General features: G+C 42.3%; 2 protein-coding genes across 3 annotated transcripts; both read left to right on the top strand.

Moving 5' to 3' along the window:
- The first annotated feature begins 274 nt into the window (after window positions 1-274).
- LOC106564218 (caspase b) lies at window positions 275-4,794 on the top strand. The gene is made up of 4 exons (XM_014130270.3): window positions 275-373; window positions 1,847-1,930; window positions 3,454-3,468; window positions 3,877-4,794. Exons 2-4 carry the CDS (start codon window positions 1,915-1,917, stop codon window positions 4,155-4,157), a joined length of 312 nt encoding a protein of 103 aa, XP_013985745.1. The 5' UTR covers window positions 275-373; window positions 1,847-1,914; the 3' UTR covers window positions 4,158-4,794.
- A 2,731-nt stretch (window positions 4,795-7,525) lies between these two features.
- On the top strand, window positions 7,526-19,852 carry LOC106564222 (uncharacterized). Of its 2 annotated transcripts, XR_006757869.2 has the most exons (5): window positions 7,526-7,883; window positions 7,985-8,052; window positions 8,508-10,308; window positions 19,045-19,267; window positions 19,611-19,852. XR_006757869.2 is itself a non-coding variant. In XM_082958600.1 (3 exons), exon 3 carries the CDS (start codon window positions 11,728-11,730, stop codon window positions 12,307-12,309), a length of 582 nt encoding a protein of 193 aa, XP_082814726.1. In that variant the 5' UTR covers window positions 7,526-7,883; window positions 7,985-8,052; window positions 8,508-11,727; the 3' UTR covers window positions 12,310-12,503. The 2 variants fall into 2 exon arrangements, 1 of the variants encoding a protein (XP_082814726.1); XM_082958600.1 differs by lacking the exons at window positions 19,045-19,267; window positions 19,611-19,852 and having other exon boundaries at window positions 8,508-12,503.
- Window positions 19,853-20,210: the final 358 nt, after the last annotated feature.

The following is a 20,210-nucleotide window of genomic DNA, read 5'->3' as shown; positions in this document are numbered from 1 at the left end:
CCTGTTCCCTTACAAATGGCACCCCGTTCCCTTACAAATGGCACCCCGTTCCCTTACAAATGGCACCCCGTTCCCTTACAAATGGCACCCCGTTCCCTTACAAATGGCACCCCGTTCCCTTACAAATGGCACCCCGTTCCCTTACAAATGGCACCCTGTTCCCATTGTAGGACACTATTTTTAACCACAGCACATCAGGAAAACAGGAAAGGAAATAGGATGCCATTTGAGACGTACACACCTGTGTTTCCTGATTCGTCAAATAAATTGCTGATACAGTCACTCTGTTCTCATTGACAGTAAAGCAGAGTTGAAGTTCACCAGTCCAACATAGACTCTGAGAACAGCAAGGTTAACTTCTGTTACCAGCAAGGTAAGAATCTTTATTTTATAAAACTCTATGCACCTCACTAAAGATAAGTTATGAGCTATAATAGAATGTCTAGACTGCTATATAATTGAAACATTGCGTTATTATTTTATTCTACAAAAAGTTATTTTTTAAATGTACATTATTTTTATTAGAATGTTGAAAAGAATTCAGAACTAATGCACTCCCCAGAAATATCTGTTAGATACAACTGGAAGTATTTGTATTTATTCTGGATCCCCATTAGTTCCTGTCAAGGCAGCAGCTACTCTTCCTGGGGTCCAATCATGATTACACAACTACATACAATAAAACAGTACTTCACACAACACATTATTACACACTAGTCTACCACAACATATCTACAATACAACACATTATTACACACTACTCTACCACTACATATCTACAATACATTATTACACACTACTCTACCACAACATATCTACAATACAACACATTATTACACACTACTCTACCACAACATATCTACAATACAACACATTATTACACACTACTCTACCACTACATATCTACAATACAACACATTATTACACACTACTCTTCCACAACATATCTACAATACAACACATTATTACACACTACTCTACCACTACATATCTACAATACAACACATTATTACACACTACTCTACCACTACATATCTACAATACAACACATTAATACACACTAGTCTACCACAACATATCTACAATACAACACATTATTACACACTACTCTACCACAACATATCTACAATACAACACATTATTACACACTACTCTACCACAACATATCTACAATACAACACATTATTACACACTACTCTACCACAACATATCTACAACACAACACATTATTACTCACTACTCTACCACTACATATCTACAATACATTATTACACGCTACTCTACCACTACATATCTACAATACAACACATTATTACACACTACTCTACCACTACATATCTACAATACAACACATTATTACACACTACTCTACCACAACATATCTACAACACAACACATTAATACACACTAGTCTACCACAACATATATACAATACATTATTACACACTACTCTACCACAACATATCTACAATACAACACATTATTACACACTACTCTACCACTACATATATACAATACATTATTACACACTACTCTACCACTACATATCTACAATACATTATTACACACTACTCTACCACAACATATCTACAATACAACACATTATTACACACTACTCTACCACAACATATCTACAATACAACACATTAACACACTACTCTACCACTACATATCTACAACACTTCTAGTCTTCTAGTCCCCACAAGTATAGTTAAACACGTCCACACACACACATGTTTAGAACAGCGGTTGAGGGTGTCACTACCTGCAGTTTGATGCAATGTTAAGCTGACTGAATAGTTAAAAGATCTGAGATCATTCTTTGTCTTCACCTCCAACTAACCAGAGTTTCGGTAAACCAGAACTACAGAACACAGCTTTCCTAAGAACATCCACAAAGAAGAAAGAAGGAAAATGGCAAATTCGACTGGTAAGAACGTTGCCTCTATTCACACATCTTTCAATGAGAAACATATACTTCTGAAGTGAGACTGAGATCTAGTTGCCAAAATCAGCAGCAATACCATAAAGATGAAACAGAAATGACATTGAAACATGCTCAGTAATGCAGAAACAATTAACAACTTCCACGATAGAATGGCAAAGAAAATAAGATTATCTTGTTGTTTCCATGCCTGTCCTTACTGAGTTCAAATAACTGGGCCACAATATGTCAGAATTATAGAACTTCCCTATGTAACCGATTTGTTGTTGTACTCAAGGAAGGGAAGCAAGTTCACTGCAGTATAGTCATTCAATATTTCATTAATTTAACCTTGTTCTTGTCAGTTCGTTTTTGTACTTTTATGCTGGTCTACATTGTCATAGATTTCCCCAAATCATGTCTCTGATTTACATTCTAATTCCTCAAATAAAAGTTCCATCGATAAATCACGATGATGTAACAAGAAAATAATATCAGTTGGCACTAAAATATAATATTTCTTGGAACTTTTGAGTCAAGGATATGTTTGTTTTATTTAGATTGTGAGAGATTAGTAGTAACCACCAGTCAGGACTATATGGCAGAGTGGCTAGACGGAAGCCACTCCACAGTAAAAGGCACATGACAGCCCTCTTAGAGTTTGCCAAAAGGCACCTAAGGGAATCTCAGAACATAAGAAACAAGATTCTCTGGTCTGATGAAGCCAAGATTTGGCTCTTTGGCCTGAATGCCAACCATCACGTCTGGAGGAAACCTGGAACCATCCCTACGGTGAAGCATGGTGGTGGCAGTATAATGCTGTGGGGATGTTTTTCAGCGGCAGGGAATGGGAGACTAGTTAGGATCGAGGGAAAGATGAACGGAGCAAAGTACAGAGAGATCCTTGATGAAAACCTGCTCCAGAGAGCTCAGGACCTCAGACTGGGAAGAAGGTTCACCCTCCAACAGGACAACGACAATAAGCACACAGCCAAGACAATGCACGAGAGGCTTCAGGACAAGTCTCTGAATATCCTTGAGTGGCCCAGTCAGAGCCCGGACTTGAACCCGATCGAACATCTCTAAAAATAGCTGTCCAGCGACACTCCCCATCCAACCTGACAGATCTTGAAAGGGTCTGCAGAGAATGGGGAAAAACTAAAAAAAATACAGATGTTCCAAGATTGTAGCGTCATACCCAAGAAGACATGAGGCTGTAATCGCTGCCAAATGTGCTTCAAGAAAGTACTGAGTAAAGGGTCTGAAAACTTATGCAAACATTTTTAAAAACCTGTTTTTGCTTTGTCACTACGGGGTATAGTTTGTAGATTGAGGTAAAAAAAAAGTTTAATCCATTTTAGAATAAGGATGTAACGTACATTTTTGGGGAAAAAGTCAAGGGGTTTGAATACTTCCCGAATGTACTGTGTATATAACCACTTTTTTTATGTTCATGGTTGTCAAATGAAATAATTTATTGAGGAGCATGTGTAATCAAGGTCTCTTTTTATCCACGGATGCACTACCAGGTGGCGCTACCACAGGTAAATATAATTTCCTGTCTTCTCCTAAGAGATTTAATTGTGGTGGAGGTGGAGAGAGTTCCATAATATCAGATTTTTGCAGCAAACACAATAATGTAGCTTTTAAGAATCCTAAAGATAAGAGAAAGAAAACAGTTACTAATTAGCTACTTAATGGTGAGCGAGTGTTGCACCTTTTCAATTAAGATTTACTTGTTCGGTTGCACCTCGACTCCTGTTGGTTGAGCACCTTCCACTTAATTACAATTCTTAAAAGGTAGACTCAGCAAGATGGCATCAAGACACACAGCAGGGAACTTGTTGTTTACCTACATCAACATACAAGGAGAATTCTGATCCTTCAGGACTGTTTATTTTAGTTATTACTATGTCACGTTATTTCTCATTGTTTTATTTTTCTGTATCCAGGGACAACAACAAATGTTTCTTATCTGCTGCTGGGCGCTCTGGCAGAGCTGGTTTCAGAAGAGCTGGAGATCTTTCAGTGGAACCTGAATCATGGTGTGGAGGGCTTTACTTCAATCCCACGGGGCCAGCTGGAGAACGCTAACAGACTGGTCACAGTGAATAGGATGGTGCAGCAATACCATGAGGACGGCGCTGTGAAGATCACACTGGAGATCCTGGGGAAGATGGGCCAGAACAAACTGGCTCATGAGTTAGAGAAGAAGTTCACAAACAATGTCTGAATTGATTGTCCAGGGGGACAAGGGTGGTCTGTCAGTCACTGGGACCACAATCCAACCTGGGATGGGGGGAGGTTTTAGCGGGTGGATGAGTGGAGAACATTTGTAGGTTTACTCAGTAGCAGTGTAAATACCATGGTACAGCTATATTTCTCCCATTGGCAAAGAAACTCAAAAAGGGTGATATTAATTAACAATTTTGATCCGAATGGACTAATTGTTCAAACAGATCCACAAGGTAGATGGATTCCTTTAAATATGTTATTGGACCATAAACAGATTTGGCTCATTAATCTATATGGTCGAAATAATGATGATCCACACTTCTTTGAAAATACATTACCGTTCAAAAGTTTGGGGTCACTTAGAAATGTCCATGTTTCTGAAAGAAAAGCACATTTTTTTGTCCATTAAAATAACATAAAATTGATCAGAAATACAGTGTAGACATTGTTAATGTTGTAAATTACTATGGTAGCTGGAAATATCTACGTTGTGTTAGCTAATCCAAGTTTATCATTTTAAAAGGCTAACTGATCATTAGAAAACCCTTTTGTAATTATGTTAGCACAGCTAAAACTGTTGTCCTGATTAAAGCTGCAATAAAACTGGCCTTCTTAAGACCAGTTGAGTATCTGGAGCATCAGCATTTGTGGGTTCGATTACAGGATCAAAATGGCTAGAAACAAAGACCTTTCTTCTGAAACTCGTCAGTCTATTCTTGTTCTGAGAAATGAAGGCTATTCCATGCGAGAAATTGCCAAGAAACTGAAGATCTCGTACAACGCTGTGTACTAGTCCCTTCACAGAACAGTGCAAACTGGCTCTAACCAGAATAGAAAGAGGAGTAGGAGGGCCCGGTGCACAACTGAGCAAGAGGACAAGTACATTAGAGTGTCTAGTTTGAGAAACAGACGCCTCACAAGTCCTCAATTAGCAGCTTCATTAAATAGTACCCGAAAAGCACCGGTCTCAACATCAACAGTGAAGAGGCAACTCTGGGATGTTGGCCTTCTAGGCAGAGTTCCTCTGTCCACTGTCTGTGTTCGTTTGCCCATCTTAAGCTTCTCTTTTTATTGGCCAGTCTGAGATATGGCTTTTTCTTTGCAACTTTGCCTAGAAGGCCAGCATCCTGGAGTTGCCTCTTCACTGTTGACGTCAAGACTGGTGCAACTCTCGCTCTCTTGAAGACGGATGTGACGTAGCCAGCGGTCAAGGATGAGTTGATGAGCGAGGTGAGGTAAGGGAGAAGGTCTCCGGAAATGGTCTTGGTGAAGAGAGGAGGGGATAGGGTCAAGCGGGCAGGTTGTTGGGCGGCCGGCCGTCACAAGACACAAGATTTCATCTGGAGAGAGAGGGGAGAAAGAGGTCAAAGCACAGGGTAGGGCAGTGTGAGCAGGACCAGCGGTGTCGTTTGACTTAGCAAACGAGGATCAGATGTCGTCGACCTTCTTTTCAAAATGGTTGACGAAGTCATCCGCAGAGAGGGAGGAGAGGGGGGGGAGGGGGAGGAGGATTCAGGAGGGAGGAGAAGGTGGCAAAGAGCTTCCTAGGGTTAGAGGCAGATGCTTGGAATTTAGAGTGGTAGAAAGTGGCTTTAGCAGCAGAGACAGAAGAGGAAAATGTAGAGAGGAGGGAGTGAAAGGATGCCAGGTCCGCAGGGAGGCGAGTTTTCCTCCATTTCCGCTCGGCTGCCCGGAGCCCTGTTCTGTGAGCTCGCAATGAGTCGTCGAGCCACGGAGCAGGAGGGGAGGACCGAGCCGGCCTGGAGGATAGGTGACATAGAGAGTCAAAGGATGCAGAAAGGGAGGAGAGGAGGGTTGAGGAGGCAGAATCAGGAGATAGGTTGGAGCAGAGGGAAGAGATGATCGGATGGAAGAGGAAGGGGGTAGCGGGGGAGAGAGAGCGAAGTTTGGTTCGGCGCAATACCATCCAAGTAGGGGCAGAGTGAGAAGTGTTGGATGAGAGCGAGAGGGAAAAGGATACAAGGTAGTGGTCGGAGACTTGGAGGGGAGTTGCAATGAGATTAGTAGAAGAACAGCATCTAGTAAAGATGAGGTCAAGCGTATTGCCTGCCTTGTGAGTAGGGGGGGAAGGTGAGAGGGTGAGGTCAAAAGAGGAGAGGAGTGGAAAGAAGGAGGCAGAGAGGAATGAGTCAAAGGTAGACGTGGGGAGGTTAAAGTCACCCAGAACTGTGAGAGGTGAGCCATCCTCGGGAAAGGAACTTATCAAGGCGTCAAGCTCATTGATGAACTCTCCAAGGGAACCTGGAGGGCGATAAATGATAAGGATGTTAAGCTTGAAAGGGCTGGTAACTGTGACAGCATGGAATTCAAAGGAGGCGATAGACAGATGGGTCAGGAGAGAAAGAGATAATGTCCACTTGGCAGAGATGAGGATCCCAGTGCCACCACCCCGCTGACCAGAAGCTCTCGGGGTGTGCGAGAACACGTGGGCAGACGAGGAGAGAGCAGTAGGAGTAGCAGTGTTATCTGTGGTAATCCATGTTTCCGTCAGCACCAAGAAGTCGAGGGACTGGAGGGTAGCATAGGCTGAGATGAACTCTGCCTTGTTGGCCGCAGACCTGCCGGAGACCTGGAACTCCACGTGGGTCGTGCGCGCTGGGACCACCAGGTTAGAGTGGCAGCGGCCACGCGGTGTGAAGCGTTTGTATGGCCTGTGCAGAGGGGAGAGAACAGGGATAGACAGACACATAGTTGACAGGCTACAGAAGAGGCTACGTTAATGCAAAGGAGATTGGAATGACAAGTGGACTACACGTCTCGAATGTTCAGAAAGTTAAGCTTACGTTGCAAAAATCTTATTGACTAAAATGATTAAAATGATACAGTGCTGCTGTCTGGTGAAGTAGGCTAGCTAGCAGTGGCTGCGTTGTTGACTTTGTTTGAAAGTGTAGCTGGCTAGGTAACCTCGATAGTTTCATTGCTACACCTTATCATGATACAAAGGCAACTATGTAGCTAGCTACCATAACACTAATCAAGACGTTCCTTTGTAATGTATTTCGTTTCTACAATGCTGCTCGTCGGTAATAGTTGGCTAGGTTTGGAAAATTGCGTCGCGGGGGACGAAAATAGCTGGCCAGCTAACCTCGATAATTACTCTAAACTACACAATTATCAAACTATGACAGACTATGACAAAGACAACTTATTGACTAAAATGACTAAAATGATACAGTACTGCTGGCTGGTAAAGTAGGCTAGCTAGCCTGTTAGGGCTAGGGGGCAGTATTGACACAGCCGGATAAAAAACGTACCCGATTTAATCTGGTTACTACTCCTGCCCAGTGACTAGAATATGCATATATATATATATGCATATATATATATATATGCATATATATATATATATATATATATATATATATATATATATATATATATATATATATGCATGGTTAAGGGATTGCGCATGCGCAGTGTGTAACAGTGAGAGCAAGCAATTAACACTGGAGAGCTGTTGAAATCCAGCGTGGGTCCAACGGTACTTTAGATTGGTAAATAATACTTCACTCTTGTACTGTAATATAACATAGTTTGCATCATCTGCAGTGTATAAGAGTTTGTTTGTAATATTTATGCCAGATGGTCATGTTAGCCTGTTGATACTTTCAGATTGACATGAGGAAGTTAGCTTCTTGCCAGCTGGATATCTGTGCTCTCAGAACTACGTTGTGGAGTTGATGAGAACATTATTTGAAGCGCCGTGAGTAATTATCAGAATTACATTCTATTTCGTGTAAAGCTTCAGGGTGTTGTGTTTCATTTTTTAAACTAATTTATCTGTTGATATATTATTTCCCCCAGTGCAGTATGGGTGAGATGAGGATCTCCTGTTCCATGTGGGGTTAGGGTATCACGTGGACAGTGTGTTTGTAAGTATTCATATTGGTTTGACAACATTTGTTTTTCATGCACAATGTCATTTTATTTATAGACATCTTGTACCCAGATATTTGAAACGTTATAAAGTCTATTCTAACCGAACATTGTGGTCTCTGTATTTTCTGGTTTTTCTATAGGAAGCAGAACCACTACCGTTTATGCATTTCACTTTGTACTTACTTTTCTCTGTTTTTATGCACTTTACTGACAGATTTATTTCACTTGATTGTGATTTAGACTGATCTTGACTTCATGGTGACTTTATCGTGTGGTGATTTCCCTTCTACATTATCTTATTTTAAATGTAAGCTTTGACTGAAAAAAACAACCCCAAATTAGTTTGTCCTGTGCTGGATTTATTTTTTGCCAGGCTACACTTTCCCAGACCCTAGCCTCCTGTGATATCAATCAGTTATAGTGACAAATGTGTGTGTGGATTTTCCAGCTCTGCTGCTGGCCACTGGAGGAGCTCACTGAAGAACACCTGAAGACATTTCAGTCTCACCTGACTAGTGGCTGGATGTTAGTCTTTCCTCTCATCCCAGGGAGCCACCTGGAGAACACTGACAGACAGGTCACAGTGGATCAGATGGTGAAGAGATACGGCCCTGAGAGAGCTGTGAAGATCACAATGAGGAGGATGACCTGGGTGATCTTGCTGAGAAGTTAGAGAGAGGTCACATGAAGTAATTACAGGTGTTGTTCCTTGTCAGGATGTTGAGTATTTCAAAGAGTCCCAGCTTCTTCACTTTTTTTTTTGAAACGTTTGAGTATTTTCATGAATGAAAGATGTTCAACTGCCCTGAACAAGATTGTAAATTAATTTGTTCATTACCTCATTTGTCATTGCTATTGTAGTATATCAGAGAAAGCTCAATGTCCTCTTTTGGGAGATTCTCAAATTGGACAAAACTCTGCCGAAAAATAATAGTAATTACTAATAATGATAATAGTACAGAGAACGGAGATTGCCTCCTGCAGCGGAGGATGCTCAGGTCTATCCTCTTGCAGCGGAGGATGCTCAGGTCTATCCTCTTGCAGCGGAGGATGCTCAGGTCTATCCTCTTGCAGCGGAGGATGCTCAGGTCTATCCTCCTGCAGTGGAGGATGCTCAGGTCTATCCTCCTGCGGAAGAGTTCTGAAATCAGCCCTTTGAAACAGCTGTTCTCTCATAAGAGAAAATAATTCATACCTTTGAAAACGATATGTTACTTCTCCATTTATCTATGAAACATCTAGCACAACTAACTACATGTAATTTGGGATTCCACCCCTGTAAATGTAATTTGCCTGATGACACGCTAGGGGAGGAGTCGCATTTCATACAAGCGCATTTGTTTCCACATTCCCTCTTCAATTACATTGGACCTTTTTCTAAAGGAGAGTATGCGAGTAATTGAGGAAATTGTAAGTCGCTCTGGATAAGAGCGTCTGCTAAATGACTTAAATGTAAATGTAATGTAAATGAAATCTGAGTTTGTTTCTTTCCTAGATGATGGATGTGACTTCCTGTCTGTAGCCCATGTGACTGATGACAAACTGGAGTTTCTCCCTCCCCATGAGACAATACACACATCATAAAAACATCACTGGATCCTCTGCTTATGGTGATGTCACGGATGATGATGCTCCCATCTCCGCTATCCACGGGCTTCTGTTATTCTACCAACTGTTTCTCTGAAGAGAGGTCCATCCTGAATGTGTTGTTACCACCCTGATCACAACATTTCTGGGAAGCAAGCATGACTAAGATTTTCAAATCCCACTTCTATCTGGATGGAATTCCATCAAGCTGGCAGTATCAAACCCAACATAGAAAAATAACATTTTCTCTGTGCCACAAGAATGCATTGTGACGGCCCTGAATTTTCCTGAACCGTCTCAGTGCTTCTCCTTCCAATAGGGCGCTTTCCCTTTAATTCTTAATTAAATCGTGCTTCTCCTTCCAAAAGGGCGCTTCCCCTTTAATTCCCAATTAAATAGTCAGCAACAGCTGCGCAAAAGTGGGGTTGTGATGGAAACGTGAATGAGGATGTGTTCAACCCTCAGTTCTGAAGCGTCTCTCTTCCGTTTGTTGTGTTGCTTTAAAAGTGTGCTTTGTGTAGCCTAATAGCAAATCTACCCAGGATCGGATCCACTCTTGCGTCCGTGGACTACACCTCTCCGTTGTTTTTCGTGGCCTTTCTCCCGCTGGAGATCTGTCGGCGGATTGGCTTGTCTGACTGACCACAACCTTTTTGAATACGGTATTTCATTTGTTTTGGTGTGATGTATACCGTGATGATTTATGTAGTTAGTTGTAGTTGAGGACTTATTAAGATGTGATACGCTTTATAGTTGTGTGGTAAAATATTTGTTATTATGATTGTATGATTGACACTGGGTTTACACTACACTGTATGAACGGACAAACATTGCGTGACTAAGGTCACTTGAGTTCCCTGAACTTGTTTACCGGGCTGGAGTCTTTTTAGGCCCGAGGTACAGGACATTTCTGGAGGAACTAGAGCTGTTTAAAGCTCATTATTGTATATTGTTATGTGTGTGTGTGTGATCATTTGTTAGTAATACAACCACGCAAAATAATACAGTTGTTTTTGAAGTTCTTTCCAATGTTTTAAGGGTTTATGAAAAGTGTATTTCCATCCTGACTTTTACATGAGTCCTTTGTATTGGGGTAGACTTGACGGACCAGATGGGACTCGTTCCCTCCCAAACCAAAAGGAGAAACCAATATTTTCTCTGGTAGGCACAACCTACCTGGCACCCCTATCAATGATAACCTCAAGTCAAAACCGTTACATAAAAAACGGCACCCCAGATGGGACCTCAACATTGAGAAATAACCAAAGCAAATCTTTTGTGTGGAATTAAAACAATGGATTCACCCCAAGAAAATGTGCTCATCCATATCATACCTGTCAATGGGAATACACAGGGCCAGTCTGACCACCGAGCCGACATCTACAAATCATAATGTCAATGGAGTTGATTTGGGCCAGAGCCCTGGGAATCTGAATGCTCTGTCTGGACCACAGGCCACAGGAGGTCTAACCAGTTACTCCCTTATTGACATGGATCTGTGTGGAAGTACTGAGCTAGCCCTACCCTCTGACGCCCAACCTTCCTCCATTGTCTGGTTTATCTCCAGAGGTTGTAGTCTTACAACTTCAAGGTGACATCCTTGATATTCGTCGGACTCAACAACATCTCCAAACTCTAATTCACCATGAATGCAAATGTCTGAGTGAAGAGCAACAACAGAGTGCCATGGAATTCAGAAACTCACTGAGCACTCTGACCCACACGCTGACAGAGCTCAGTGAGAGTGGAAGACGGGATGTTAATGGCTTTTTGTGTTCCAGACAGCAGCATTTATGGGGTTCCAGTCCTATGAAAACTACTTCCTCACATTTCACTTGTTCTTCCTAACTGTCGTTAAAGAGTTTGATCTTCTGAAAGAAAATGGTAGTACTGTAAATGAATGGAACGGACTTGTCTAGCTTCCAGGTAACAAATGTTGAGCTAAACAAAAATGATTAATAGAACTAGAAGACTTGATGAGAACCTATAAGTCTCCTCCCTGATGGCCACCTCATCAAATAATAATATGAAGAAATCAAATTAGAAAAAACTAAAATTCTCCTAAATGGTTCTGTTGTAAAATGAATTGTGTACACCTGCAGCTTCTGTCCAGGTCCAACCCCACGGGCTTGTGGCACCAGTACCAGCAGCTCCAGTCCAGGTCCAACCCCAAGTGCCTGTGGCACCACTACCAGCTTCTGTCCAGGTCCAACCCCAAGGGCCTGTGGCACCAGTACCTGCAGCTTCTGTCCAGGTCCAACCCCACGGGCTTGTGGCACCAGTACCAGCAGCTCCTGTCCACGTCCAACCCCAAGGGCCTGTGGCACCAGTACCAGCAGCTCCTGTCCACGTCCAACCCCAAGGGCCTGTGGCACCAGTACCAGCAGCTCCAGTGCAGGTCCAACCCCAAGGGCCTGTGGCACCAGTACCAGCAGCTTCTGTCCAGGTGCAACCCCACGGGCCTGTGGCACCAGTACCAGCAGCTACTGCCCAGGTGCAACCCCACGGGCCTGTGGCACCAGTACCAGCAGCTCCTGTCCAGGTCCAACCCCACGGGCCTGTGGCACCAGTACCAGCAGCTTCTGTCCAGGCCCAGCGTCATGAGCCTGCAGCTCCTACTGCTGATGTTCGTCCATCTGTCTGTGAAGATCAACCAGACTTGAGATGATCAAATCAGTGGCTTCCAAATACAAATGTAATGAAGTGTTTATCTTAAAGGAGCAATCTGTGATTTAAATGAATGATAATGTGGAAAATAAATGCCTCATAAGCTTAGTTCAACTGCCATTCCCCATTAGAGGCCAAAATAAACTTGTTTTACTCAATTTTTTGTAAACAATAGAATTGTTTAAATAAACACTAAGCCTCAAAACGACTATCATGTTGATATCATGCATAGTCAGTCCTCTATGAATTAGTTAAAGTGGTTTGTTATTTTCTGAACCACAGATTGACCCTTGACATGTCAAATTCATTAATGGTCAGATAAGGGAAATATTTGTATATAGGAAAGAGCTTGCAAGTAAGCGTTCTCTGTATCCTTTACACCCGATGTATCCTATGCATGTGACAAACATTTAATTTAATTGTATTTATAGTAGGCTGCACTGCATTAGTAGGGCTGGGAATTACCAGGGACCTCATAATACAATATCACAATACTTAGGTGCTCATACCATATGTATTACAATTCTCATGACTATACTACACAAAAAGAAACGCAATATGTAAAGTGTTGGTCCCATTTTGTCACGAACCGGCTCGTAGCCCGTGACAATGCCGAGATCAAGGAATAACAAAAATATCTTTATTAACTAAAGTAAACTATATACAATTAACAATGGTGTGTGTGTGTAGTGGTAGGGTCGTCACCCCCCATAAAACCAGGGACCACCAAGGACCGCGGAACACCACCCCCAACACAAACAAAATACTGCCCTGATTAACACTGTCCCAGCCAACCTCGTCCTCCCCAGACCTCCGCAACCTTTGCGCACAGGAAGCAACTCTTAAGAGGGACGAAAACGAGAACAGATGACAGGAACGACAGGTCAACAGGAAAACACAAAATAACCAGTGGCCAGTCAGGTGACTCTTCTAAGGTGGTGTCAGCCCTCTGGTTCATGATTAGATCAGAGCAGGAAACAGATAACAGGGAAAGTATTGACAGATTTATTTGTAACATTATCGTTAGCTGGTGCAGTGACCAGATCGCCACGGCTCATGGAACACGGCACCACCACGCACACAGAGAACATCTCTGGGAAACTGCGCTCTCGTCGGGGATCGCTTCAAACGACGGCTTAGTGGAAACCGTTAGAGGTAGAGACACGACAAGGCCATACACGCTCACCAGCCAAGTTGTTCCCTGAATCAGTCTCAGTAGAGAAGGGTAACAGACTAACACAAATGACTCAGAGGCACCTGTCACACTCAGGATCTTCACTGGGTCATTACTTCTTAATAACAGAGACACAACCCTCTGTAACGAAAGGTTAACAATCGGTAAATTAGGACTTTCACATGTACCTGGGCATGAGATGGAGTGAATGGATGTGGGACAGGCACTGCTAACACCGTAGGCTTAGGTTTAACGCAGCGCGAGTACTGAATTTACCCTTGGCCCTAAGAACAGGACATCTGTTTTTCCAATGACCTGAACCATGACAGTAGTGAGTCTTGACTGAAGTCAGGTTTACCACAGGAGCCAGGCTCTACCCTAGATGAATGAAGCTCTGCATGTGAACCAGAGCATCTCGGGGGGCGAGGCCCAAATCTCTCCGAACGCCCCCACTCACTCCGGGGATCTGCAAAGCCATTTCTGTGAGTCAAAAGCTACTCGTCCACCAAAACCGCAGAGTCAGAGACAGTCTTCACTTTTCGTTTGTTAATGTACATGGCTATTCGATCAGGGATTGTGTCCTTAAATTGCTCTAGCATAATCAGATCACACAGCCCCTGGAAAGTTGTAAACGCAGAGGGGGAACACCAGCGTTTAAACTGAAGTAAACTCTCGTGCAAACTCAACATGAGTTAATCAGCCTTTTTTTAAGTTCTAAATCGTTGGCGGTAAGCCTCAGGAACCAATTCGTAAAACTGTAACGGCCATTTTAACCTCATCATAGCTGACACTGTCGGCTACACCAAGATCTGAATATGCTTCCTGTGCTTTACTCGTCAACACACACTGCAACATTAAAGTGAATCAGGCCAACTCCTGGCGTCAGCAACGCACTCAAACAACGTCTCAGGGTCCTTCTCATAACATGTTGGCAACAGCCGTAAGTTTACAACAATATCAAATGTGTCTTGGGCACGACTGAGGGAGGAGCGACCCCTAGGTAAATCAGGGTCACCTTCCCAAAACAAACTGTCCCGAGAGCTTTCCTTCCCTAACCAATTCTAGCCGCTCTTGTTGCAGCTTGATTTCAGCACGCTCCAAATACTGTTTAAATTCCTTTTCATACTTAACCCGATCATGCTCCAGTTTAGCTTGTTCCTGCTCTAGCTGTAACAGAAGCAGTTCTTTCTAAAGGAAGACTACTAGGGCTAACAGACGGAGCGGCCATTGTAACGAAATGGGGAGACGGCTGGGGAGGTGGTGAGTCCTCGGCAGAGGCTGCCCCAGTGGTAACTTGTAGTATACCCCTCTACATCAGATTGGCCTTCAATATCAACCTAACAGAATTGTAGATGTTTGTCACTAATTTCAACCTGGTAGTGTTCAGCGATCTTCAACAGCTGTTCTTTAGTACACCATTCTAACATTCCTCTGATGGAACGTGAATGAACTCATCTACATTAGACACCATAGTCACAAGTAAGTGCTAAAAAGCATCTTCTCCTCTGCTGAGCACACCAGACCACAAGAGAAGCGCCAATCACACTGGGCACCACAGGAGAGAGATGAGATATAAGGAGCTTCCCCAAATTCTACAATAACTCAACCCTAGTCTTCATGTGGATTCGCGGTGGGTAATTACGCACTGTAGCCCGCTGGCATGGAAACCCCCCAGCATGCTGGCGGATTCCCCCTAAGCCACGGATGTGCCCCCGAGACAACTGCTCCGTCCACGGACACCACACAAAAATAACAAACAAAATAACCATGCTCGACGTATTCCAAAATGGAACACATTGCTAAACCTAACAGGGGAAAGTAAGACTATAGCTCCGGGTAGCAAATAGCACTACCCTACCCAAGTCTCCCACTGAGGTGCATAGCTGAATGTACTCACCTCCTCAGACCAATGTCCCAACAGCGAGTAAAACAAGAGTGTCCAGCTTGGGCAGGGGCCTGGAAACTAACCAATATTACTCTCCAACACAGCACACAACCAACTATTCACCACAGTGGCAAGTTTACCAAACAAATGAAGGCAAACAGCACAACTCAAATCTGTAACAAAAGATAAACAAAGCACCTAGAGTTTATCAAACACAATACTCATACCAGTTAGCCTAACACTAGTATTAGGCCTAGTGGCCTACTTCTCCATGCAACGCACAATTTGATGACGTCACCAGACAACCACAACTCTGTCTAAGGCACTATACAGAACACTTATTAGACTATGTAGTGAATACCAACCAAAGCGCATCTCCAATTAGCATTAACCCATCATAATGCAACAAAATACTATACTCCAAAATGTCTAGACATGGAGAGAGTCTCCTCCATGAAAGGGGGAAGAGGTGTATTTATCCCAGGACACACCAGAGCCCAGGTGTATCCCACTTCGCTGACGACTCTCCTGGCTCCGCCCACCAACATCCTATTAACACGTCCCAGTTTTGGGACTGGTGCAGCAGATAATAGTTCCTGTAACACAAGATAAATGATGAAACAGGAGAACCTGGCTTCTCTTTCAAAGGTTCTCTCAATTATCTTCATTGAACATTCTCTCAAGAGCAAATAGTCTTTTTCATTTTTCATCCATTTAATAATCCGTCTCAAATACCTGACATATTACTTCATACACATATCAAACATACATTTACCCATCAAAAATATTCAATTCCAACCCAATTCACATCCTCAAATTCTTTACTTTTATACCCCACACACACTCTTAACTTTAATTCACCTGTTTAGGTTATCATTATGTAGTTGTCTGTTGCCCACTAAAGCCCCATAGGAGACTCTAAAACATGAAAGCCTTTAGACTGGTTTAACTCATAAGTTACTTTATACCCATGCTCACAATGCATTCACCCAGTGTAAGAAGGGCTAATAGAAAGACAAGAATATTGCAAATGACATTAATACTAATTATTGGAAAATGACTGAACAAGCTACCTTAGATAATTCGAAAGAGGAGATTCTCATGATTAAAATTGAGTCCAATTTTAAAATAAACTAAATATACACATTGCGAGATATTTGGCAAAATAGACAGACATACCTATATTTCCCTGTAGTAAACAATGGGACGACCTCAGAGTAATGAGTCATTTTTCGTTGTTTACATGTTAACTATAAACAAGTGAGCAGGTCTCCATTGCCAACAGTAGCGAAGCTGCCATTGTGACATAGTACAATAAACTGGGATTAGAACGTTCAGAAGGCGAGTTGGTGCCACAGTGTTCAATATAACTAATAGGAGATGGCAGGTTGAAAAATGCCCTAAAATAAGGGCTGTTTTTTGGGCTTCACCGCCGATGTAATATACTCGTTTTTATTAGAAAAAAAGCATTGTTAAAAATGTCATATGTCCAGCGTACCGAAGCCAAGAACCAACTGACTGGAGTTAGTAAACAGCTAACCGGAACTAGTCAAAAGCTAGCAGCTTTTCTAACAATTACAGTACAACAATTACCACATGAAATGATAAAAACCCTTAGGATATTGTCAGGTGTCTTTTTCAAAAATAAAAATGTTCTGGAGTTAACAATTCGTTTTTTTCTAGATCAAAGCCAAAGGATCACCGCCATCATTTGATTTTACACTCGGCATGCGTTCTGTCTAGTACGAAGTTATACAATTACTCTGTTGTTCAAAACCATTACATTCACTTCAACAGGCAAGTTACAAAACTATATTGTGGTATTCAGTGTATTTTTGCACTTTACTGACCTGTAACACAGGATAAATGATGACAGGAGAACTTGCCTTCTCTTTCGAAGGTTCTCTCAATTATGAGAACACACAGGTGCAGGATCGCATATAGTCCCAGTACGACGCGAACACGTCTCACTGCCCCCTACTGGCCAACAGTAGTATAAATGCATCGCAATGGCGAGACCTTGGAGGACTACATTTCAGTAAAAGCATTCTTCCCCAATACAAAGAAACAATACATAAACACAAATGTGATCATACATTTTGTGTGCGTCACAAGAGCAAAGAGAAAGAATTTGGCAGACAGAGGGGGAGGGACGTCACAGTGTCATGAGCTGAAATAAAAGATCCCAGCAATTTTCCATATGCACAAAAATATTATTTCTCTCAACTTTTGTGCCCAAATTTTTTTAAATCCCGGTTAGTGAGCATTTCTCCTTTGCCATGATATTCCATCCACCTGACAGGTTTAAATATTTTTATTTTATTTAACCTTTATTTAACTAGGCAAGTCAGTTAAGAACAACTTCTTATTTACAATGACGGCCTACCAAAAGGCAAAAGGCCTCCTGTGGGGACGGGGGCTGGGATTAAAAATAAATAAATAATTTAAATATAAATATAGGACAAAACACACATCACGACAATAGAGACAACACAACACTAAATAAAGAGAGACCTAAGACAACAACATAGCAAGGCAGCAACACATGACAACACAGCAAGGTAGCAACACAACATGACAACAACATGGTACTGTAGGAGCACAAAACATGGTAGGAGAACAAAACATGGTACAAACATTATTGGGCACAGACAACAGCACAAAGGGCAAGAAGGTAGAGACAACAATACATCACGCAAAGCAGCCACAACTGTCAGTAAGAGTCTCCATGATTGAGTCTCTGAATGAAGAGATTGAGATAAAACTGTCCAGTTTGAGTGTTTGTTGCAAATTGTTCCAGTCGCTAGCTGCAGCGAACTGAAAAGACTGGCGACCCAGGGATGTGTGTGCTTTCGGGACCTTTAACAGAATGTGACTGGCAGAGTGGGTGTTGTATGTGGAGGATGAGGGCTGCAGTAGATATCTCAGACAGGGGGGAGTGAGGCTTAAGAGGGTTTTATAAATAAGCATCAACCAGTGGGATGGGCATTCTTCTTACCAAACCACATGACCTTTGTTTTGGAGGTGTTCAGAATAAGGTTAGAGAAAGCTTGTTGGACACTAATAAAGCTTTGTTGTAGAGCATTTAACACAAAATCCATGGAGGGGCCAACTGAGTATAGGACTGCATATAAATGGATGAGAGAGCTTCCTACTGCCTGAGCTATGTTGTTGTGTGGCATATCAAGAAGTTAATTAAACAGCTTGATCATTACACAGGTGCACCTTGTGGACAATAAAAGGCCACTCTAAAATGTGCAGTTTTGACACACAACACAATGCCACAGATGTTTTAAGTCTTGAGGGAGTGTGCAATTGGTAGTATACTGTGTGTGTGTGTGTGTGTGTGTGTGTGTGTCTGTCTGTCTGTCTGTCTGTCTGTCTGTCTGTCTGTCTGTCTGTCTGTCTGTCTGTCTGTCTGTCTGTCTGTCTGTCTGTCTGTCTGTCTGTCTGTCTGTCTGTCTGTCTGTCTGTCTGTCTGTCTGTCTGTCTGTCTGTCTGTCTGTCTGTCTGCGCTACAGTTCCTAATGTAACTTCATGATGATGTGATATTGAGAGACCAGTAGAAATATTCTAGTTTTTCCTACCAATATTAATATATTAATGTTATTTGTTTCATATCAGTAGTCAGTATTTCTATTCTCTTATATCTTATCATCTTTGTTATTTTAGAGACCCTCCATGTTGGATGTTCCAGCTCTGCTAATGACCACTCTGGAGGAGCTCTGGAACAGCTGAAGACATTTCAGTCTTACCTGAGTACGTTCCAGCTGCCTGACTGTCCTTCCATCCCAGAGAGTCAGCTGGAGAACACTGACAGACAGGACACAGTGGATCAGATGGTGGAGAGACATGACCCCGAGGAAGCTGTGGAGATCACACTGATTATCCTGAGGTAGATGAATCAGCATGATCTCACTAAGTTACAGAGAGATCACAGCGGTAAAACAACAAGACCAATTAATATTTTCTTTAAATGTTCAGTTCCTTGTTTATACATTGAGTGAATCATCCTCTTCCTTCACACTATGAGAACAACAACTTGCTGACAAATTAGAAAATATAATGTTTGCAAATGTTGCAACACCGTGGACAACTGTAGAAAAAATATAGATTAAATTAAAGCTTACAGGCTCTCATAGTCTTTCTAGAGTAAGAGTGAAGAAGATAGTCCTTTTCAATTCCTAAGACCACTGTAAACTAGTTAAATTAGATATGTTCACTTTCTCTGTGTGCAGATTCTCCTCTCCTCCTGGACCCCAATGATCCCACTGTTGGACAGGCCTTCACCTTGCCAAGGAACCTAAGACCACCCAGACCTTTGATAGGCTCTCTAACTTGTCCATTATCTAGCCAAGGTTCATCTGGAGTGAAGAGTGAGGAACGTGTCAGAGTGTCTGACAGCTCACCTGAGGCCATGGACGTGTTAAGCATCACAGAATGTAGAATAGTGGACCAGAGCCTGAGTACTACTGACCCTCCCATGGTAAGACCTTCACTGGAAAGAAAGAAAGAAAGAAAGAAAGAAAGAAAGAAAGAAAGAAAGAAAGAAAGAAAGAAAGAAAGAAAGAAAGAAAGAAAGAAAGAAAGAAACAAAAAGAGGGAGGGAGGGAGGGAGGGAGGGAGGGAGGGAGGGAGGGAGGGAGGGAGGGAAGGGAAGGACCATTTTATATGTTTATATTCAACTACTCTTCAAACTATTATATTGTTTTTGCATTTTAGAGATCTCCTGAGAACTTTGAACCAGATGTCTATGATCATGATGGCAAGGGAGCATATCGGTAACTTGGTCTTCTCTTACTTGTTTTCTCATTGATATTTAGGACAGTGCCACATTG

The sequence above is a fragment of the Salmo salar genome, chromosome 12 (genome assembly GCF_965601325.2).
Source record: "Salmo salar chromosome 12, fSalSal1, whole genome shotgun sequence".
NCBI lineage: Eukaryota > Metazoa > Chordata > Actinopteri > Salmoniformes > Salmonidae > Salmo > Salmo salar.
This window is presented reverse-complemented; position numbering and strand designations above follow the sequence as displayed.

Bases quoted from the DNA above. Each gene is read 5' to 3' on its own strand.
- LOC106564222 (XM_082958600.1), top strand. From the start codon at position 11,728: ATGAATTGTGTACACCTGCAGCTTCTGTCCAGGTCCAACCCCACGGGC.